The sequence below is a fragment of the Podarcis pityusensis genome (genome assembly GCF_964106645.2).
Source record: "Podarcis pityusensis genome assembly, chromosome: 14".
Classification (NCBI taxonomy): Eukaryota; Metazoa; Chordata; class Lepidosauria; order Squamata; family Lacertidae; genus Podarcis; species Podarcis pityusensis.
In genome coordinates, this window is record NC_138039.1 from 24,986,250 (window position 1) to 25,006,818 (window position 20,569).

Consider the following 20,569-nt stretch of genomic DNA (forward strand, 5'->3'; position numbering starts at 1 on the left):
ATGCTGGCCACATGACCCAGAAGCTGTATGCCGGCTCCCTCAGCCAATAAAGTGAAGTGAGATGAGCGCCGCAACCCCAGAGTCGGCCACAACTGGACCTAATTTAAGTCAGGGGTCCCCTTTACCCTTTTACCTTAGTGAAGCTTGCACCTAAAATGTTCCTTCTCCTCCCAAGTCTGGGGTTAAACTCTGGCCTGGTCAGGTGGGTTATGCAAGCAGGTGAGCTGATGGGGCTTGCCTGTTTCAAGGGCCCTCTTTCTGGCTCTGTAACAAAAAAATAAAAACCTGGCAGTGTATGGGGTGAGGGGTGTTCTTCTCTAGGCTCAGGGCACATCTTGAGTGGAGCAGGCAGGAGAGCAATGTGAGGCTTGGACTGCACCCTCTCCTCCCCCTAGCCCACCTGGTGGCAGGTGTCAGTTTTGTGGCGTTTGGGTGCCATTTTCTGCAACTTGCCAAAACAGGCTGGGGAAGAGGGGGAGGAGCCTGGCTTAGGCAAGCCGACGATTGTGAGGCTTAGTCCTTGCTTGCCTGGCACAGCATCCTCTCTTGAGGGCAGCCTTGCCATGTGCTCTGGTGACCAAGTGGGATGGGCTGGCTGTGGACATTCCTCCTGGGCTGGTCCGTCAGGCTGGCCTCTTTCTGACGGACAGCCTGAGCCAAGCAGTGGCCTGCACAGACCGGATCCAGCTGTCTGCAGCAGGTGGCCTCTCCTAGTTCCTGGGATCACTTTGCCCTCGCTGCCATCCTGCCCATTTTTATGGGCTTGTTCGTGGCTCAGCTCTCGATTCACCCAGGGCGGGGGAGAGACTTGCAACAGCAGTGCTGGGGGGGTTGGGAAGGGCCAGCCTCTGGGAGGCTGCAGCAAGGCTCCTCCTGCACAAGGCAACTCTAGGCCTACTGAAAAGGGCAGGTCCGTCTCTGCAGCTTGGGGGCTCTTTTTTGTCCTCCGGTATGGTCAGTGGGGGTGGGAGGAAGGAGCTGGCGCCTTGGCTGGTTGCTTGGCTGAAGGAAGGTCTCTCTCCCCCCAACACCCTGAAGCTATCACCTTCCCATCATCTCTGCACAGCCCAGTCCCAGATATTTTGTTGCCCAAAAGCAGCTCTCCCCTTCCCTTCCCAGTTTAGGTGACTTTTGGGCCTGGAATCTGTCTAATGCAAGGTGTCAATAGCCATGACAGGAGAGGCAGGCGCTGTCCGTGGGAGGCAGAGGGCTGTGGAGCATTTCAGGCAATTGGCCTCTTGCATAGCCTGATCCTTTGAACCCCTCCTACCACTTCCTTCTCTTCCATTTCCCAGGTAAGTTTAGGGGAGTGAAGTTCAGGAAAGCAGGAGTCAGGTGGCCAGAGAGCAGTATCTATATATCCCCACCAGGGGGCTATTTACTCCCCTTTTGCCCCCTTGTATTGCTGAGCTCCCTTTAGGAGGCGATCAGCCCAGGGGAGCATTGCTTGATGTGATGCTCGTCTACCTTTTCTAGCTCTGTGGTTCTCCCCTTGTCCCAGCTCTTCTGCTAATTGGCACGAGGCCAGTTGCACAGACCTTCATCCATTTTATACATGTTATACTAAACATGTGCATGTGTGTCAGTGTGTATGGCTGGCACAAGGCGTAAGCCCTTGATTATCATGCCACCTTCCTCGCTGGAGGCTGGTGCATCATAGAGGCTCCCATGTGCAGGAAGAGGCCACCTGATTGCCAACCAAAACTGGGCGCATTCTGCCAAAGAGATCGAAAAGGAAGCAGCATCTTTATTGGTGTGTCATGTGCCTCTTTTCCTAGAGCACGTTAGCCTAAGCTCCAATTCACATCAAGTAGAGGAGAGGGTGGGAAGAGGAGGAGGTTTGAGGAAGCAGGCAAGGCAGTTGCTCTGTCTGTCTCGTTTATTGTTAGCCCACAGAAAGGCCTGAGCTGTAGGAAATGGGAGGTTGCTTGTATCGCTCTCTAACAAGCACAGGTTGATGGTGGACTCCTCTTCTGCTTCTCTTCATCTAAAATAAACCCCACCCACAAAGAGTCCAACTCATAAAATGTTTTCCACCACAGGTGAGTTGGTATTCTACAAAGGACTCTTACCCTCTCCCTCCAAACAAAAACACCCTCCCCTCCCTGCAGTGTCACCATCTTCAAAACCCCAAAGTTTGGTACAAGAGAGTCAGGTGCATGGCCAGCTGGCTCAGGCAGGCAGCAAAAGGGTTCCAGCATCACTGAAATGTCAGCCCTGGCTGGGTTAACTGAGGCATCTGGACGGAGCTTTGCAATATAACCCCTATTTCCACAACTCAGGCTCTGCCCAACCCTAAAGGGTTCCACAGAAGCTGCAGCCATGCACATTCCTCCAGCCAGGTATGATGCTCCAACTAAGCAGATGAGCAAAATGGGAGACCTCCAACTGGTTAGTGTTTTGCAGGGGGGAGTCCAGCACAGACCGGAATGTCCATGTCTGTGTGCTTAAAAGTGCTCTGCCACCCTAACCCAACAAATCCACTGGGGGGGGGGGGGAGACCACCACCACAGACAGACTTTGGGCAGTTAGGATAGTGACAGAGAAATGTACCAATGATGAACTATTGATTATGCAAGTGAATCAGAATGAATGCACATTTGCCGTAAAAAAAGCAGAACAGACAGACAAAGCAGACTGGGCATGCCCTGACCTCTGTGCAATTCAATCGGGACAAAAGCTGAACCAGGAGCCCAAGGAGAAAGGGCTTTGCATTAGCAGCCACTCTTGAATCCCTAAATATCCCACGCTGCAAGGAGCTGAGGGAGAAGGAGCAGGCTGTCTGGGTGGGCATTCCTGCATGGACTAGAAGACCCTTGAGGTCCCTTCCATTCTGCAAGTCTACGAAGCTCCCTTGGAGGACAGAGTGGGATTTCTTGGCTCCCCTTCCACGTCGGCTGGGCATTAAGCTTTAGTCGGATCTACTTCCCCATCGCTATCCATCTCCATGACATCCATGGCTGATACGCGGAGGGAGTCGTACTGGGGAGGTGGCGTTCCTGGTTCAGACCCAGCCTCACCATCTGCGGCCAAGTCATTGTCCCCAGGATTGCCATTGGCTCCCTCCTCCCCTTCCTCCCCCCCTTGGAAGCCCAGGTTGGTGTGAGCCTCCACTCTCTTGGACACGGTGGGCAGAGCGTCCTGCTTCGGGGGCTGGCTCTGCTTTCTCCTCAGCCCCTTGAACCAGCCAATCAGCTTCAGGACAGTGATCCAGACAAAGTCGATGAGGATCTCTCCAAACTCAATGATGCACAGCACAGAGCCTCCCATCCAGAAGCCAAACTGGCCACCCAGGCTTGAGAGAAGCCAGACAACCTGCAATGGGAAGAATCACAGGTTGAGAAGACGCATGGAGCAGGGGGAGGTAAGGGGGGTCCTGACCCCAGGGGGGAAACTGTTTGCTTTGAGGATGGCCTTCCAGTGGAACAAGTCCAGTGGATGGAATAGGCTTTGTATCCAAGTTGTCCTCACTGGACTTTTATCACAAAAATCCTTATTTTGCAATCATGCCTTGGATCCCGAATGCCTGGTGAGTCAAATGTTTTGGCTTCCGAACGCCGCAAACCCGGAAGTGAATGTTCTGGTTTGTGAACGTTCTTTGGAAGCCGAGCGTCCAGTGTGGCTTCTGTGCCTTCTAGTTGTGTGCAGAAAGCTCCTGCAGCCAATCGGAAGCCGCACCTTGGTTGTCGGACATTTTCAGAAGTTGAATGGACTTCCAGAACGGATTCCGTTCGACAACCAAGGTATGACTGTATTGTAGTACAGTGGTACCTCGGGTTATGTACTTAATTCATTCTGGAGGTCCGTTCTTAACCTGAAACTGTTCTTAACCTGAAGCACCACTTTAGCTAATGGGGCCTCCTGCTGCCGCTGCACCACCGCCACACAATTTCTGTTCTCATCCTGAAGCAAAGTTCTTAACCCGAGGTAATATTTCTGGGTTAGTGGAGTCTGTAACCTGAAGCATATGTAACCTGAAGCGTATGTAATCCGATGTACCACTGTATTCCCAGCCAAGGACACAACCAATTTCAGAGGGGAAACTAACAAGACTTCAGCTTTTAAATAAACTATCGGGGGGAGTGCTGGAGATTCAAAAGCTGAAGAGTGAACAGTTTACGCTTGTCTTTATTCCAAAGTTGGAATGAGCTCTGAGGTCTTTCCCATCTCATCATAGTCCTGGAGAGCTCTCCTGCTCACAGACGGCTCCCATTCTTTAACACCAAATCAGTATTTTCCCAGAGGCCACAACTCACCCTTTGCAACATGTGAAATAATAGCATCCCTGAGACAGTTTCTGTGACAACTCAGAAACAAAAGCCAAACCAGGAGGCACCTGAGAGAAGGGAAATGCATTTCCAGCACAGAGGGCGGGGCTTAAAACACATCCCTCATTACTATTGGGCAACCCCCCACCATGTGCTTCATAGAATAGGCTGAGCAAGGGGACCTGGACCCAGCCCACTTACAGTTGTCCCTGCTGTCTCCACAATGGTTCGGTAGTTGTACTCTTGGAAATAGATGTTGAGCTTGATGATCCCACTCCTGCAGGAAGCGAGAGGAGAAACAATGACATTCATTCACCAGGCCTGATAAGCTGCTGCCTGAGATCCTGCCCTTCCCTTCCTATAGGCTCCTGCCCTGAAGTTGGTGGTCATCACCGCCTCCTGTGGCAGGGAGTTCCACAGTTTCTCTGTGCTGTGCAAAGAAATACTTTCCTCCATCTGTCCTGAATCTCCCAGCTTCACTGGACTTCTGAGCATTAGCAGAGAGGGAAAAAAACCTTTCTCCTATCCATTTTCTCCATGCCACAGGCACCCCACTCTCACTTGGTGGCTCTGGTGTACGTGGCACACAGGAAGGCTCAGCAAACAAGGCTGTGGCAGCCGCTGCAGCTGCAAAGTGTGCCTATAAACCTGGGGCCATTTGCCCAACTTCCGGCTGCTCCGGAGCAGCCAAGATCAAACTGGTTGCAGTTTGCGGGAGAAGGCTGAGACACTTTGCAGAGCTGCAATTTCGCAATCAGTGGAGGTAAAAGGCTTGCAATATGGCGGCGGCAGCTGCTGCAAGGGACCATGCACCGCCTGGAACAGCTGGGGCTGGCTGAAGCGCATTCCTCCTGGGCCTGCCTTTGCCACAAGAGCTTTCCAAAGTGGGTTCTGGGCCTGGAAGATTGGCACCTCCTGGGGCCTCAGAAAGCAGGGAGAGCAGCTAGGCTGGGCGCGTCTCAGAAGCCAGAGGAGGCTTTGGAGGTTCTCACCTGTGCTCTGTGGCCAGAGCAGACGCAAAAAAGAGGAGCCATGCATAAGGAGCAGCAACTATCCCAAGAAGGCCTGATGGGAGCAGGGAGAGCACAGCACCCTGGGCTTGGCCCTCAGCAGCTGAGCATCACAAAAACTTCCCTGGAGAAGGGGCCTTCATCCTACATACCTTGGCTCTACGGGCTGGTGTGGTTGGGAATCTGCTGAGGGCTCCCTCCCCCTCCTCCCCACTTGCTTGATCCTGGAGGTGGTGGGGAGAGGCCACAGCCTGATGGATCTCTGCTTGCTCTCTGCCTGGCAAGCAGTTAGATGGCAGGGATGAGGAGCAGCCAGGGAGGGGGGCAAGGGCTGGATGAGTTCTTGCCTCAGGCCCCTCCAAGCCCTGGAGCCAACCGTGCCTCTACCACACATTGATTTTTACTGCATTCATAGCCCACCCTTTTCTCCAAGGGGTTCAAGGTGGTGTACATGCTTCTTTCCCCCTTCTCACTGAATCCCTGCAACAACCCTGTGAGGTAGGTTCCACTGAGAGGCAGCAGCTGCCCCATACGGGGCTGAGTGGGGATCCAAACCCAGGTCCTCGTCTGGCACTCTAACCACTGCACCACACTGTCTTTCAAGCCCCAGGCTGCCAGCTTAAGTAGCTGCCTTCCCTTCTTCTGACGCGGATGGCGCTGTGGGTTAAACCACAGAGCCTAGGGCTTGTCGATCAGAAGGTCGGCGGTTCGAATCTCCGCGACGGGGTAAGCTCCCGTTGCCTGGTCCCTGCTCCTGCCAACCTAGCAGTTCGAAAGCACGTCAAAGTGCAAGTAGATAAATAGGTACCACTCCGGTGGGAAGGTAAACAGCGTTTCCGTGCGCTGCTCTGGTTTGCCAGAAGCGGCTTAGTCATGCTGGCCACATGACCTGGAAGCTGTACGCCGGCTCCCTCTGCCAATAAAGTGAGATGAGCACCGCAACCCCAGAGTCGGCCACGACTGGACCTAATGGTCAGGGGTCCCTTTACCTTTACCTTCCCTTCTTCTGCATCTCCCTGTCTAACCCCCCCCCAGCCCTCCTCCTTGTGTCTCCCCACCCACTCCTTGTGGCTCATGGAGCAGCTGGCTTTTACTCACCTGTCCACAGTGATATCGCGTGACTTATTTCTTTCATAGGATAAAATATGGAATATCCAGTTCTAGAAAGAAGAAACAAAATAAGGTTTTTGGAAGGAGGGATGCTCTGACTGCCATCTGTGTGCAGGACGTTCCCCCCCCCCCTTTTTCCTTACTTGTACATGCAACGTCAGGTGCCTTGCAAATGAATAAATGTAAATGAATTAATTGATTGCCTTTCTGACGTAGGTACATTTTTAGAAACATAAAGCACTTTTATCCATTCAGGGCAAATAAAAGAAAGTACTTCTTCACGCAGTTAAACTATGGAACTCCCTCCCACAGGAGGCAGTCATATTCACCAACCTAGATGACTTTAAAAGAAGATTAAACAAATTCATGGAGAAGAGGGCTATCAATGGCTATTTGCCACAATGGCTATGCTCTACCTCCATGGATGAAGGCAGCAATGCTACTGAATGCCAGTTGCTGGAAACCTACACGAGGGGAGAATGCTTGCAGGCTTCCCAATGGGGCATCTGGTTAGTTGCTGTGAAAGCAGGGAGCTGAACTAGATGGGACCCCTTTGACCTGATCCAGCAGGCTATTATGTTCTTAAAACAGGAGCTTATTTTTTTATTTTTAATATTCCCTATTGGATGAATTTCATCCCTTTTAAATCGAGCCACTTCTCTTTGTGTTTTTTAAATAAATTTAATCTTACGCACCCGAATCTGGGACTGAGCTGCTTTAAAAGCCCCAACCACCTTAGCATCTACCCAACTCCATGTGGGTAGATCTTCAGAACATCCAGAAGACAAAAGATTTCCCCAAAAGCATCTCCGGGAGACCCACCTCAGAAGCTTCAGAAGGCCAGTCAGCCATGGAGATAGTCATCTTGTACTGGGTGTTGCTGTCAAAAAAGGAAGGAGAGAGAGTCGTCATTCCCTGTCCCCCCTTCCCCGTCTCTTTGCACAGCAAAGCCCAGCTGGGTTATTCCAGCTGCCCCACTGGAGAGGCCCAGGGGTCAGTGCAAGAAGGAGAGCAGGACTTCTGTGCCTCGGGAACTTTGTGGGATGCCACCTGTACTTACTTGCAGGTCTCCTTGCAAGACTTGATGCAGGTCTGACGGATCTCCAGTTGGTTGCGCAGCTCAGAGAAGCAATATGCTGCAGAGTTCAAACAAAGCACAGTCTTTGCTTTCAGGAACTTGAGTGGAGTTGTTTTCTGCCTGCTGAATTTGCGGGGCTTAAAAGCTTGTGGAAGTGTCAAAGGGGGGAGGATTGTTCCTGTGATGCCTGCTTCCCTCACTCAGGGCTGGATTTAGGTCTGATGAGGCCCTAAGCTGCTGAAGGTAATGGGTCCAGCTGTCCTTTGTCAACAACAAATCATCCCTGTTTTTTGTGTTGAATATATGCTATATAGTAATTTATGGACCTAATAGGTATCTAAAGCCATCCAGAAACACTGTTGCTGTATGTAGGTTATATTTTATTTGTTTTTTATCTTATATTTTGGAAATGTACATCCAGGTTTTTTCCCTTTAAATTTTTTGGGGGCCCCCAAGAGAGAGGGGCCCCTAAGCTATAGCTTGTTTAGCTTATACGTAAATCCGGCACTGCCCTCACCCCAAGTCAAGCTGCTGTTGTCCGGAGCGGAACTGAAGGTCCACACTGCTCTGGCAACCCGTCCCACATTCATAAGAACTTGACCTTATGGTGTGGCAGCACTCCCTGCCTATTGATATCAGGCAGGCACCTTCACTGCACACCTGCCGAAAACATAATTGTTTAAATCTGTCTTTAATATATTGTTATTTAAACTTTTCAAACATTTAAATTATTGTTGTCGATTTACACTTTTAATGCTTTTTTTGTGTAAACCACTTTGAGGTGGGTTGTTGTGTTTTTACTATCAAGTGGTGTATATAGACTCTATGAAATAAAACAAAACAGATATCTTCACAAGTTGAATCTAAAATTGCAAGCTTTGACACTTCACTTTTAAAAAAACCCCAAATGATGGAAAGACATTCAAAACAAAAACAGATGCATGAGTTTTAATTCCTGGCCCTTTCAAGGCATTGCCCGGGCTCCCAGTGTCCCTTCATTGCTTGACTAATCCATCATGGTCAATGACCCATTTACACAGGTGGAACACACACAATATCCAACACCCACTAAATAAACCAAATAGCTGTAACTAAACAAGGAAGCTGGACTGCTTGGGCAGTGTTTGCAGAGCAAACACACTTTCCCCAAGAAGGGGAGCACCCCCCCGTGTCCTTTCCGTGTCCATTCTCACCCCAGTCTGGAAACTCCTTATTGTTGCAGTAAGGCTTCCCTTGGACCCTAGGGAAGGAGTAGTGGCAGCAGTTGCAGTCCTTCACCATCCAAGCTTGGAAGCAGGAACGTAGGCAAGCCTGGAGGAAGAGAAGACCCTGCTTAGAGCCAGCGAGTTCCCAAGAGGACTTGGAATCACAGAATGGTAGAGTTGGAAGGGACCACGAGGGTCATCTGGTCCAATCCCCCTGTAATGCAGAAATCTTTTGCCCAATGTGGGGCTCAAACCCACAACCCTGAGATTAAGAGCCTTATGCTCTACCGATTGAGCTATCCCTCCAAGAGGGGACCTTGGGTTAAGTCTCTTCTCAGCCTCCATCCCCCATGTGAGGAGGGAGACCAACTGAGAAAGGACATCACCTGTATTTCTAGCCAGGAGTGGCTTGGAGTGCTGCAACAGGTAAATCAAACCTTGGGTCAGGCCCAACCGTGACCTCAGCAACCCACCACTATTGGACCCTCTTGAAACGGCATCAAAAGTTGCCAAGGAGACACAACTTGGGACAAACTTGCTTGACTGGATGGTCGAGGGGGAACAGAACATGGCCTGTATTACTTACCTGGATGGAGTAGGTTGTCCTGTAGACCCCTCCTGTGGAACTTTCCTTGCGGTCTTCCATGGTGCAGTTGGAGCAGGGCTCAGTCGGCACTGTTTCCTCCTGCAGGGAGGAGGAGGAGGGGAGAAGTAAAACCTTTCTGGATTTGTTGGGTCAGGAAATCCTCCTTGCCCCAGCTACCTGTCCCTGAGGAAGAGGGCAACCTAGGTGAGTTAGGTTTCCACCGTATCTCCTCCTGCTGAGACCAGATCCTAGGATTGTAGAATTGCAGAGCTGAAAGGGACTCCAAGGGTCTTCTAGTCCAACCCCTTGCAATCCTCAAGAACCCCTGACGGACGATCAGATAAGCTGATTCCACTCAATTCCTAGTGGAGGGATCAGGGGAAAAGCCCAACCAACCCTGCCCCCAAGCACTGGGGAAGCTCCATTTATCTGAATCCACCCAACATCCCATCATAGGACTTAGAAGTGGTTGTGACCCAGCTCCCTACTCCCTCATCTTGGCAAGAGAGGTTCTTCTGCAGACTAGGAGGCTCCATTCAGTCTAAAAACCTGACTCATCCTAAGCCTGGAATGGGCAAAAAAGTGCATATTGGATTTGGGACTGAAGTTCCCCCAAGATTTTATAATGTCCCTACATTCCCTAGTCCATCCTTTTGCAGCCTGGTGTTGCCCAGATGTTTTGGACATCAGCCACAGCCGGCTGTATGGAAACATAGTCACTGGTGGCTGGGGCAGATGAGAAGGGTTGTAATGCAAAACATCCAGAGGGCAGCTTAACTCAATGGCAGAACATCCAGTTCAATCCCAAATGGCATTTCCAGATAGGAATAGAAATGTCCCCCTGCCTGAAGCACTGGAGATCTGCTGGCCATCAGTGTAGACAATACTGAGCTAGATGGACCAGGTGTCTTCCTATGTCCCGGTTTAAATCAGCCCTTGATTCAGAAACAAAGAGGACTGGAACCTTGTGTTGTTTTTAAGGGAAGGACCGTCGCTCAGTGGTAGTAGAGCATTTACTTCCTATGTTCCTAGTTAATAGTTGATCCGCGCTTCTGAAGTTCTCGCCTCTTGGCACACATCAGACAGGTATTATTTACCAGCTGTTCTTCCACTATAGACTTTACTGAGCTTTTAAACCTGTTGACGATCTTTACAACATGAGTGGTGATTTCCCCTCCCAGGAAGCAGAGCGGCCAAGGCAGAGTAAGGCAAGTTGCCTTTGGCTATGGAAGAAACCAAACACCTTGCGCCTTCCATGTTTAGAGGGCTTGTCTGCCATTGTTTACATGAAAACAGTTTACATGAGCAGGAGTCGAAGTAAGGAGGCGACCGTCAGCCTTTCCTTCTCAGAGACACATTTAGAGCAGATGAGACGTACTTAGGGACTTGGGAAAGGAGGAGGCAGCCAGCTGCTCCCTCCCCAGCCTCCTGCCCCTTGGCTGAAACACTTTGGCTTTTCAGTTTACAGTTGTTGGGATTTTGTGCAAGAGGGGAGGAATGCTGGGAAACTTGCCCTTCGACTTGCTTTGCAGAAAGCAGCAGCAGCAGCAGCAATATGCGTGGCAGGAGCAGAGGCCTCCAGCAAAGGAGAGTCCCCACCACTCAAGCCACCCTCTCTGCTCTGCAGAGGTAACCTCTGCTCATCAGGGAAATCACACAGTTGTAAAGTTGGAAGGGCATTTATTCCAACCACTGCAATGCGGGAATCACAGCTATGGGTTACTTCCAAACAAACAAACAAAACCACCCCGCATGCTTGGGAGCTACTTTGGCCAGGAGGCAAAAATGCCCCACAACCCCCAACACAAGGCAGAGGGAAGAGGGAAAGGCACTCTGCACATGCTCTAGGACATCCCATTTGTTCGTTTTTGCTGTTCCTAAGATGATTCCTGGCCTCCAAACTCACCTAAGAGTAAGTCTTGAATTTTGGGACCCAACTGCCCTGAGAAAGACATCCGATCTCAGGGTGACTTAAAATCAAGAGCAGGCACTGAAAGGTGTTTCCCTTCTCTGAGTTGTTTTAGACCAGTGGTTCCCAGATCATTTGGGCTACTGCTCCCTTGGTTCCATAAAGTCATCCCCATTGTTCTCTACCCTATAAAAAGCATTATTCAGAATAGCGGCTTGCAGGAAGACAATAACCCAACACAATTCAAAACAGTCACCATTAACTGCCCATTTATTCAAAATCCAGTTTAAAATATTTAGCTTCATTAACAAAACTGACAGACTTGATCCTGTGATACTAGCTTTTCAGAGTCTGATAGTCATTCACACCTGCAGCACCCCCCCCACTGCCCCCTTGCCTCCGAGCAGCCCCTTAGGTAATCCTGCAGCCCCACAGGGGGCAGCACACATTGGGAACCACTGTTTTAAACTGTGTTTTAATTGTTGTAACCGACTCTGGGACCTTAGGGTGGAGGGCTTGATGATGACGAAGATAAATTAATACTAAATTAATAATTGGGAGTGCAGTGGAGAAATCATCACCTGGTAAGTAGGATAGTCTTGATACAGATTCTTTATAGGGATGTCTGACCCATTCACTGTGCAGTCGCTGTAAGGAGCTCCCATCCGCACAAGTTCATCCTAGAAAGAAAGAAAGAAAGAAAGAAAGAAAGAAAGAAAGAAAGAAAGAAAGAAAGAAATCTTAAGGGCAGGCGGGATCCCCAAACAGTTGCTTCTTGCTCTCAGTTCTCCTGCCACCCCATAAAAGAAGCACCAGATCCCTGAAAGGCAGTGACACTGCCCTGAAATGAAGAGAGGAAGGGGAATTTGCTCCCTGCATGCAAAAGTCTCTGTTTTGTTGCGTCAACATATTAAGAAGACAACAGAAACATCTGTATGTTTTCCTGAAGTCTTAGGCTGTGTACACTTCCCGGGCTGAAAACATAGTGAGATCGTACTTTTCTCAATTAAGATCAAAGCTGGTTTTGTGGGGAAGTGCACCATAATGCAGAATTTTATAAGAAACAGCAGGATAGGTATGGATTGGCTAATGTCACATGTACGCCTCTTCCCAAACCAGTTGTGGGAGCATGCTTGATGCAGAATAAACAAGACCATGTGTACGGAGCCTTGCAAGCAAAGTAGGAACATCAGAAAAGCCAGGCCAAAGGGGACCATCTAATCCAGCCTCCTGTGCAAGCAACAACATTCAGCCCACCTGGGATTCCCGGAAACTGGTATTCAGAGGCGTACTGCCTCCGACAGAGGACAGTGCCATAAGAGCAGGAGGAGAGACCTGCTTTTGCATTAGGCCAAATGGGCCCAACCTAGTCCAGCCTCCTGTTCTCACACTGGCCAACCAGATACCTTAATGGGAAACCTGCAAGCAGGATCTGAACACAAGCACCTTCTGCACCTGCCCATGGTTCCCAGGAACTGGTATTGCAGGACAGCAAGAAGGAAAGACACTCCCTATTGGCCCGACTCTTGGTGAAACTGGATTTTAGGTGTACTGAAACAGGCACCCTGATTTTCTGTCTTGCTGGATAAAGTTTGGCTTCAGGGTGGGGAGGAGTTTCGGCCAAGGAAGGCTTGGCGTTTGAGTCTTCCTAAAGCAGAGACCCACCTCCCTACTGGCTGGACCAAGCAAGTTGGCTGGACCCAAGGGAGTCTCAGCCACTCCCGTCCCCGCCCCAAGTTCTGCGAACAGTTGGGACATGCCAGGCACCTACCACCAAGACGCCAATGGAGGTCTCTGTCCCAGCCATGGCATAGATGCCCTGATCCTTCAGGAAAGGGAAGGTCTTCTGCTCATGCAGCATCAGCCAGGACCCGGCCGTCGAGGTGAGGTAGGGGATGTAGTCGTCTTGGCTGATGTCCAGGATCAGCTTCAGCCCTGGGCAAAGGGAGCAAAGACCAGTCGTCAGCAAGCAGCGCGGGGGCTGGAATCGGCAGTGGGGGGTGGGCACAAAGAGAGACACAAAGTCCCCACCTGAGCTTAATTCTCGCTGCAACAGGCACCTTTGGAGAGGAGAGGGCTTGGCTCTGTCTGGCCTGGTCTGGGGAGGACTCTGTGGTCTCTTGCAGTCTAGGGAGCAAAGCCGGCTCTGCCATTAGGCAGAGGGAGGTGGCTGACTCAGGCAGGAAAAAAGAGAGCCATCAGGGCCTCAGGCGGCAAAATAACTTGGACATGCTTTCATGCTGGGAGGGAGGCTCCCTTGGCTCTTCTGCCTCCAGGGACAAAATGTCTTAAGCCGGCCCTGCTGTTGCGGGTGGCTGGTTGCCTGCCATGCACAGGCCTTGCAGGACTGCATGGCTTCGGGGCAGAGCATTAGTTCAAGCCTCTGCTGGGCATCTCCAGTGAAAAGGTCACAGGGTTGGGAAAGTTACAGGGAACCAGGCAGAAGGCCTTCTTGGTAGTGGCACCCACCCTGTGGAATGCCCTCCCTCCAGATGTCAAAGAGAACAACAACTACCAGACTTTTAGAAGACATCTGGGGGCAGCCCTGTTTAGGGAAGCTTTTAATGTTTGATGCATCACTGTATTTTAATATTTTGTTGGAAGCCGCCCAGAGTTGCTGGGAAAGCCCAGCCAGATGGGTGGGGTATAAATAATAAAGTATTATTATTATTATTATTATTATTATTATTATTATTATTAGAGAGTCAGGAGACTGGGCCTGGCTTGACCTTTGGGGCCTAGAACAGATTAGGAATGCCCAGCTAAACAGCAGGTGCTTTCCCCATCACTCCCTCCACCTGGAGGCCTGGGAATCAGGCCCCTTTTCACAATGGCACCCTAAGACTCCAGAGGGGCCCCCCTTCCTACCCAGAGGAACCTGCAAGGACATTCAGATTTGGAGGGGAAAAGCAAAGCCAGATGTCAGGGTTGCTCCTTCACCTCTTCTGCGCTACCTACCAAACTCTGCACCAGGATTGGAAGAGATGAGCGGCTTCTTCTCCACGCCCCAGTTGAAGATGTAGCAGTTGCCGTGGTCTGGGTGGTAGAGGTGGGTGAAGTTCCTGCAGAAGGAAGCCCAGGTGAGAAAGGGGGGAGAGGGGCGCACATTTGGGAAGGGAGGAGTTCACTTGGCTTGCAAAAAACAAAACAAAACAAAAACCTTCTGGGGAGGGACCCTCTAATACACCAGTGGTCTCCAAACATTTTTTTGGGGCGGGGGTCTCACCCCCTTGGTTCCCTAAACTCCTCTCTGGTCCCCTCCACCCTAAATAAAGCATTATTCAAAATAGTGGTTTGCATGACCCAGTAAGGGAGATAATAACCCAATACAGTTTAAAACAGTCGCAATTAATTGTGTGTTTATTCAACATGCAATTAAAACTAGTTTAATTCATTCAACAACATTGATGAACTTGATTCAGCGATATCAAGGTTTTCAGAGCATGATAGCCATTTAAACCTCCAGTCCCCTCCCCCCCCGCTGTACCTTTTTGCACTTAGTGCCCCCCCCAAGGCAGTCCCACCCATTTTGGGGACCACTCTGCCACAGCCAACAGAAACAAAAACTTGCTATTTTTTGCATCAAACCTTTCAATGTCCAAAATGCCCTCTCCTGTCTGTCCAGACAAATAAAGGCTGAGAGATCAGGCTGACCTCCTATAAAGAAGCGGGATTTGAGCCTGGGTCTTCCACTCCTGCACTGGGGGTCCGTGTAGTGTAGTGGTTAGAATGTTGGACCAAGACCTGGGAGACCAGGGTTCAAATCCCCACTCGGCCATGAAGCTCACGAGGTGACCTTGGGCCAGTCACTGCCTCCCAGCCTGACCTACCTCATAGGGTTGTTGTGAGGATAAAATGTGGGGGAAGAGAACTATGCAGTGCTTTTTTCTAAAAAAAATAATGTTTAGGGGTACTCTCATTTTGTCTCAAGAAAACCATCATTTTATAGTTTGAATTGGGAAAAATAAATACAGTAAATGCACAAAAGTACAAAGATTCACAAAATGTTTAGGAGTATGCATACCCCTGCGTCCCGCCAGAATAAAAGCACTGGAACTATGTATGCCACCTTGAGCTCTTTGGAGGAAAGAAGGTGGGGCATAAATGCAATCAATCAATCAATCAATCAATCACTGCTAATTCCTCTGTCCCCTGTCTGTATTTATCAGTGCCAAAAAAGCTGGTTGTAAATGATCAGAGCCAGCAGCCACCACCTTACTCTGCATCATATTATCAAGGCACCAGTTGAGGAGGGTGGGGGGAGCTCTCAAAAACGCCCAAGCCAAAGACCCAAACCACACACTGCAGCAGAAGGCAACCCCACCCTCTCCCACCAAGCTCCCTGAGCTACAAGCAACACCTGCCCCATCAAAACATCCTAAAGGGCTAAAAAGATATGTCAACTGCTATCTTGATGGCCTTTGGCCAAAGGAGTTTTCTTTCTCCTTTCTTGACAACAGAAGGAGCAGGGCCTGCCTTGAAGGTCAGGTGCATGTCGTCAGGCAAAACTTATTTGCTCACCTGATTTCTGGTCCTCACAAACAGAACCTGAGAGGTCTGGTGACAGACAGGCCTTGGGATAAAAACGCAAATTGCAAACAAGAGAGCAAAGAGCCAAGTAGAGCAGAAGGAAAGTCAGGGATGCGCCAGTCGGGTGACATTTGGCTTTTGGCACTTGGAAGGGGGGTGAGGGGGTGGCTCTCTGCGAAATCCCAGACGTCACTCCAAAGAGAACGTCATTCTCAGCCAGAATGATGGGAAGAAGCGGGGTGGGGTCAGCCCTGGAGGAAAGGCCAAGGCCTCTTTAAGCTGCCTCCATGGAAAGACTGCTTCCAAGTCAAGGGGAGAGAGTTCAGCTCTTGTTCTGCAATAGAGCAGCCTCATCTGGACTCCTGGGTCCAGCTCTGGACACCACGCTTGAAGGACGCCAACAAAGAGCTTTAGAGAAGCGCAATGAAGATGGAAAACCAGTCCTGTGAGGGAAGGTTGAAGGAACTGGAGCATATTTAATAGAATCATAGGATGGTTGGAAGGGAACCCCAAAGGTCATCTAGTCCAACCCCCTGTGAAGTAGGAATTGCAGCTAAAGAATCCTTGACAGATGGCCATCCAAGCTCTGCTTAGAAACCTCCAAGGAAGGAGACTGTGGGAGGCTGGGGAGCAGGAGGTAGGGATACCTGTCCCATGGAAGAGGGGGGAAATGTGCCCTTTGGGCAAAATAAAGTGGGCTTGAGTTGCAGGATAGATCTCAGAAGGGCAGCAGAAGACGCATTGGGGGCCTCTAGGCTGTGTCGCTATTTTGCAGGAGGGATTCAAGAGCAGACAAGAGCTTTAGGTTGGTGCTATTAAGGCGGATCTGAGTGCTTTGCCTCCCTGGCACAACGTTCACTTTAAAAAAAGAGAAAAGAGGACTTTTTGCAGTAATTTAAATGGTGGGTAAATATGTTGAAAAGTGTGGGGTGATTGATGGAAGCCTGCAAACCAGGATTAAGGATTTGTTTTGTTGTGTAACCGCCCCATAAACAAATTAGAGGGAACACTCAGTAAAGACCGGGCTGAGTCCAACCACTGTGCCAGCTTTGCGCAAGCAAATAAAGTCAAGAGGTCGTTTGGAGGATGAAAAGAGCAATTTGACCCTGACCTGAGAAAGAACTGAGATGGAGGGTGGACTCTCCCTTGCTGGAACTCCACAAGCCCAGGCCAGAGAGCCAGGGTTCGGGGAGGTTCTTGTTCTGCAGTTGCATCATCAACTGAGGGGGGTGGTGTGGTGTAGTGGTTAAGAGTGGTGGACTTGTAATCTGGGGAACCGGGTTCGCGTTCCTGCTCCTCCACATGCAACTGCTGGGTGACACTTCTCTGAAGTCTCTCAGCCCCACTCACCTCACAGAGTGTTTGTTGTGGGGGAGGAAGGGAAAGGAGAGTGTTAGTCGCTTTGAGACTCCTTTGGGTAGTGATAAAGAGGGATATCAAATCCAAACTCTTCCTCCTCCTCCTCCTCCTCCTCCTCCTCCTCCTCCTCCTTCTTCTACAAAGACCCCTCCAGTTCTAGAATTGTCCCTGTGGAAGTCTGAATCCAAAATAGGATCTGCCCACAAAGTTTTCTCCCTCTCTCGTAACAGGAAGTTATTCCTATTCATAGAAGTGGAATGTCGGAAGATTCTGGACAGATAAGTCCTTCACACAGCACACAGTTGAGCACTGTGAGAACAGGAGACCGGACTAGACAGGGCATTGGCCAAATCTGCCATTGCACATTAGGAGAATGTCTACTCCATTGCCCCAAAGCTTGTGGGGTGAAGGGGAAGGCAGAGAGAGCAGTTTTGAGGTTTCTTTGAACTGCCTTTGTAGGAGATACGTGTGCAACAAGGACAGGGGCTGAGGAGGCTGTGATCCTCCCTGCGTTGCTCTTATGTGACAGGAGCTGCAGTCACAGCCAATGTGGGCAGAGCACAGTGCTGGCTGACAGATGTGCTGGGAGCCAGTAGGAGGCCCTTCTTGTTTCGGCTAAGGGAGAGAGGAAATGAGTCCTGTGCTTCTGTGAGTTCCAGAGCTCTGGCCAGTGGCCAGGTGAGCCTGACTGCAGCAAGCCCAGGTCAGCCCGCCTAGCCTGGGGCTCTGATAACCAATCTGTTAACCAATCTGTTCCTGGTTTAATTAAATAGCCCCAAGTGTTTGCTGATTGATAATTAGCCGCAATGTACTGGACACGGGTGACTCAGCAGCAGGGAAAGAAAACCCTCCATCTACAGAGCAAGCCAAGCCATTCCTCATTTTTCAGATGCAGGCAGCGAGCAAACTTTGCAGCTACACAGAAGCCTTCTTCAGTGTCCCAAGCAAGACCAGATCGCTGATTAATTCTTAGTCCTTGTATACAAAAGCAGAAATCCTTCTCATTACCATGCAACATTACCAGGTTGACATCAGCCTGGACGTGGAACATCGCTCTTAAATTTTATTATGATTCCTCTGGCATTTGTGTTTGAAAAAGGCTTCTGTGTAATCTGAAAGGTCACACGCCAAGCATTTTTACCATTAGCCAATCCAACAAAAAGAGAGTTTTGCTTCTCCTGCTGGATAGGACTCATGCAGCAGCTGAAATATTGGGCCAAAAGTTGTGTCCATTTCAAGGCGGGGGCAGGGGGGGCGGCGGCGGCAGCAGATTGTCCATTGGAAGCTGACCAAGACTTGCATTCCTTTCAGCGATTCTGCAAACTGGTCTTATTTGTTCTGGCCTCTAAGCTTCTGAGGGTCTAGGATTTTAGGTCTATTAAAATCTGATTCCAGTACACTGGATGTCATTTTTCAGACAGTAATCCACCCGAAACCTTGAGACTGGGCTAGAAATTTAATTAAACCAAATCAGGCTATTGGTGCCAGTAAGAAGCACTAAGGCGGCAGTGGGAGTGGGGTGGAGCAGGATGGGACACCTCCTTAAATCCACCCTCCGCACACACCCCCAGCCATCTCCTCTGAACTAGGAAACGGCTCTAGCCTTTGCCAGCCGGGCACCCTCCAGCTGTTCTGCACTACAACTCCCAGGTGCACTGGCAGGGGCTGATGGGAGCTATTGTCCACATCAGCTGGAAGGCCCTAGACTGGTGGAGTCTGCTGTAGATCAACTGTGCAGTACCATCCTTGGATTTCGGGTGCAATTTGAGCCAAGGAAGGAATGGAAATTATTGATAGCTCCCTGCAGATCTTACGCACATTTCATAGCTTGCACATGTCATCTTGTACTGCAGATCTGGAGATACAAATTCACGGAGGAGACACAGCTATCAATGGCTACTAGCCATGATGGGTATGTTCTGCCTCCACTGTTGGAGGCAATATGTCTCTGAGTATCACGTGTTGAGAATCACAGGTGGGGAGAGCTGTTGCTCCCAGGTGCTGCTTGCTAGGAGAATGCTGGACCAGGATGGGCTTCATTGGTCTGATCCAGCAGCAGGGCTCAGGGTAACTCCTTTCCTGCTGTGCATCGGATTTTTCATGCAGCTGCCCCCACCATTCTGCTCAAGCTCAGAATCAAACAAACCCCTGAGTTGCAAAGAGAACGTTGGCAATGTACAGGCAACACGATGACCATGTACATACGAAATAAACAATCTTTTATAGAATTCCTTCAAACCATAACAAGTCCAAAATGAAATCTTTAGTCTCAAAGTCTCTGAAAATCTTTAAATGAAGCGAGGTACCAAACTTTGTACGATGAAAGACTGTGAAGCTTTGTGTATTGAGCAAATATGATGTCCAACACTGAACAGTGATTCCGGATCTAGACTACTGTTTTGTAGAATTCTTCGTCAGCATGGTGGGAGGATATAGAACTGCTTCATTAACTCATCTTATTTCGAATGAATGTATGTAAATGAAAATATCAAATGCTGTGACTACATTATTACATGAGCACTGCTCCATAGCATTTGATATCTGTACAAAGTTTGGCACCTCACTTCATTTAAAGATTTTCAGTTAAACAAAAACACAGCAAGGTCCCCCCGGATACCTACTTGTAATTGCAAGGCTCTGCTCCAAACAGACAGGCCAGGATCATTTCCTCTGCCTTGTAGCCCATCTCAATCCTTTCTCTCTCCGTCTTCTGGGACAAGATGCTGGTGGACTGCAAGACGTACCACTCGGTCACTGCCTGGGCCGCGCTGGTGAAGTTCCGGTAGGTGCAACTGGTGCCGTTATTGGTGCACTTTGAGCAGAATTAGAGAGCGGTGAGGGAGAGAAGCAAAAGGAGGCACGTTTGTACAGAAGAGGTCTAGCCAGGGTCACGAAATGGAACCTCCATGTTCAGGGGCAGCTGGAGTCACAGGGGAAAGGACCTATGTCAGGGGCACAGCACCTGCTTGGCATGCAGAAGGTCCCAGGTTCAGACTCTGACATCATCTCCAGGTAGGTCTAGGAGTCTTGCCTGGAACTCTGGGGACCCATTGATGCCAGTCAGTGCAAACGATGCTAAGCTAAATGGACCAGCAGTCCAGCTTCCTGGGTTCTAATGAGGTTTCAGATGAATGGAGGAGTCAGCTAGCAATGGCTATGGGTCATGCTGCACCTGGGAACTGCAGGTGAGGATCTCCTGTTGCCCTCAGGGCCTGCTTGTGGATTTTTCCTGTTGGGGCTTCTGGTTGACCCCCCTTTGGCCTGATCCAGCACTGCAGGGATTGCCTGATTATTTTTTAGCTCCCCTCTGCTGCCTGCTTGTGGCTTTATCAGAGGCACCTGACTAGGTGAGATGATGGACCCACCCCTTCGAAGGGAGGTGCAACAAAGAGGGCCAAAAACAGCTTTGGGGAAGGGCTAGAGATAGCAGCAGCTTCTTCTCCTTTGCCTCCGGTTTCAGACATCCAGGGTTCATAAGGACATAAGAAGAGCTGGCTGGATCAGGCCAAAGGCC

General features: G+C 50.0%; 1 protein-coding gene across 3 annotated transcripts in view; it reads right to left on the reverse strand.

Moving 5' to 3' along the window:
* Positions 1-1,727: 1,727 nt before the first annotated feature.
* The window catches only part of SCNN1B (sodium channel epithelial 1 subunit beta), a 36,760-nt gene continuing 17,918 nt past the window's right edge, over positions 1,728-20,569 (reverse strand). For all 3 annotated transcript variants that reach the window (XM_080980169.1, XM_080980167.1, XM_080980168.1), the window contains exons 5-15: positions 19,677-19,867; positions 14,125-14,228; positions 12,938-13,101; positions 11,748-11,846; positions 9,258-9,356; positions 8,660-8,777; positions 7,449-7,524; positions 7,211-7,268; positions 6,377-6,438; positions 4,470-4,545; positions 1,728-3,315 (exon numbers count right to left, since the gene is read on the reverse strand). In XM_080980169.1, the coding sequence (XP_080836295.1) occupies positions 2,905-3,315; positions 4,470-4,545; positions 6,377-6,438; positions 7,211-7,268; positions 7,449-7,524; positions 8,660-8,777; positions 9,258-9,356; positions 11,748-11,846; positions 12,938-13,101; positions 14,125-14,228; positions 19,677-19,867 (1,458 nt within the window). In that variant the 3' untranslated portion in view covers positions 1,728-2,904. The remainder of the gene's footprint in view (positions 3,316-4,469; positions 4,546-6,376; positions 6,439-7,210; positions 7,269-7,448; positions 7,525-8,659; positions 8,778-9,257; positions 9,357-11,747; positions 11,847-12,937; positions 13,102-14,124; positions 14,229-19,676; positions 19,868-20,569) is intronic.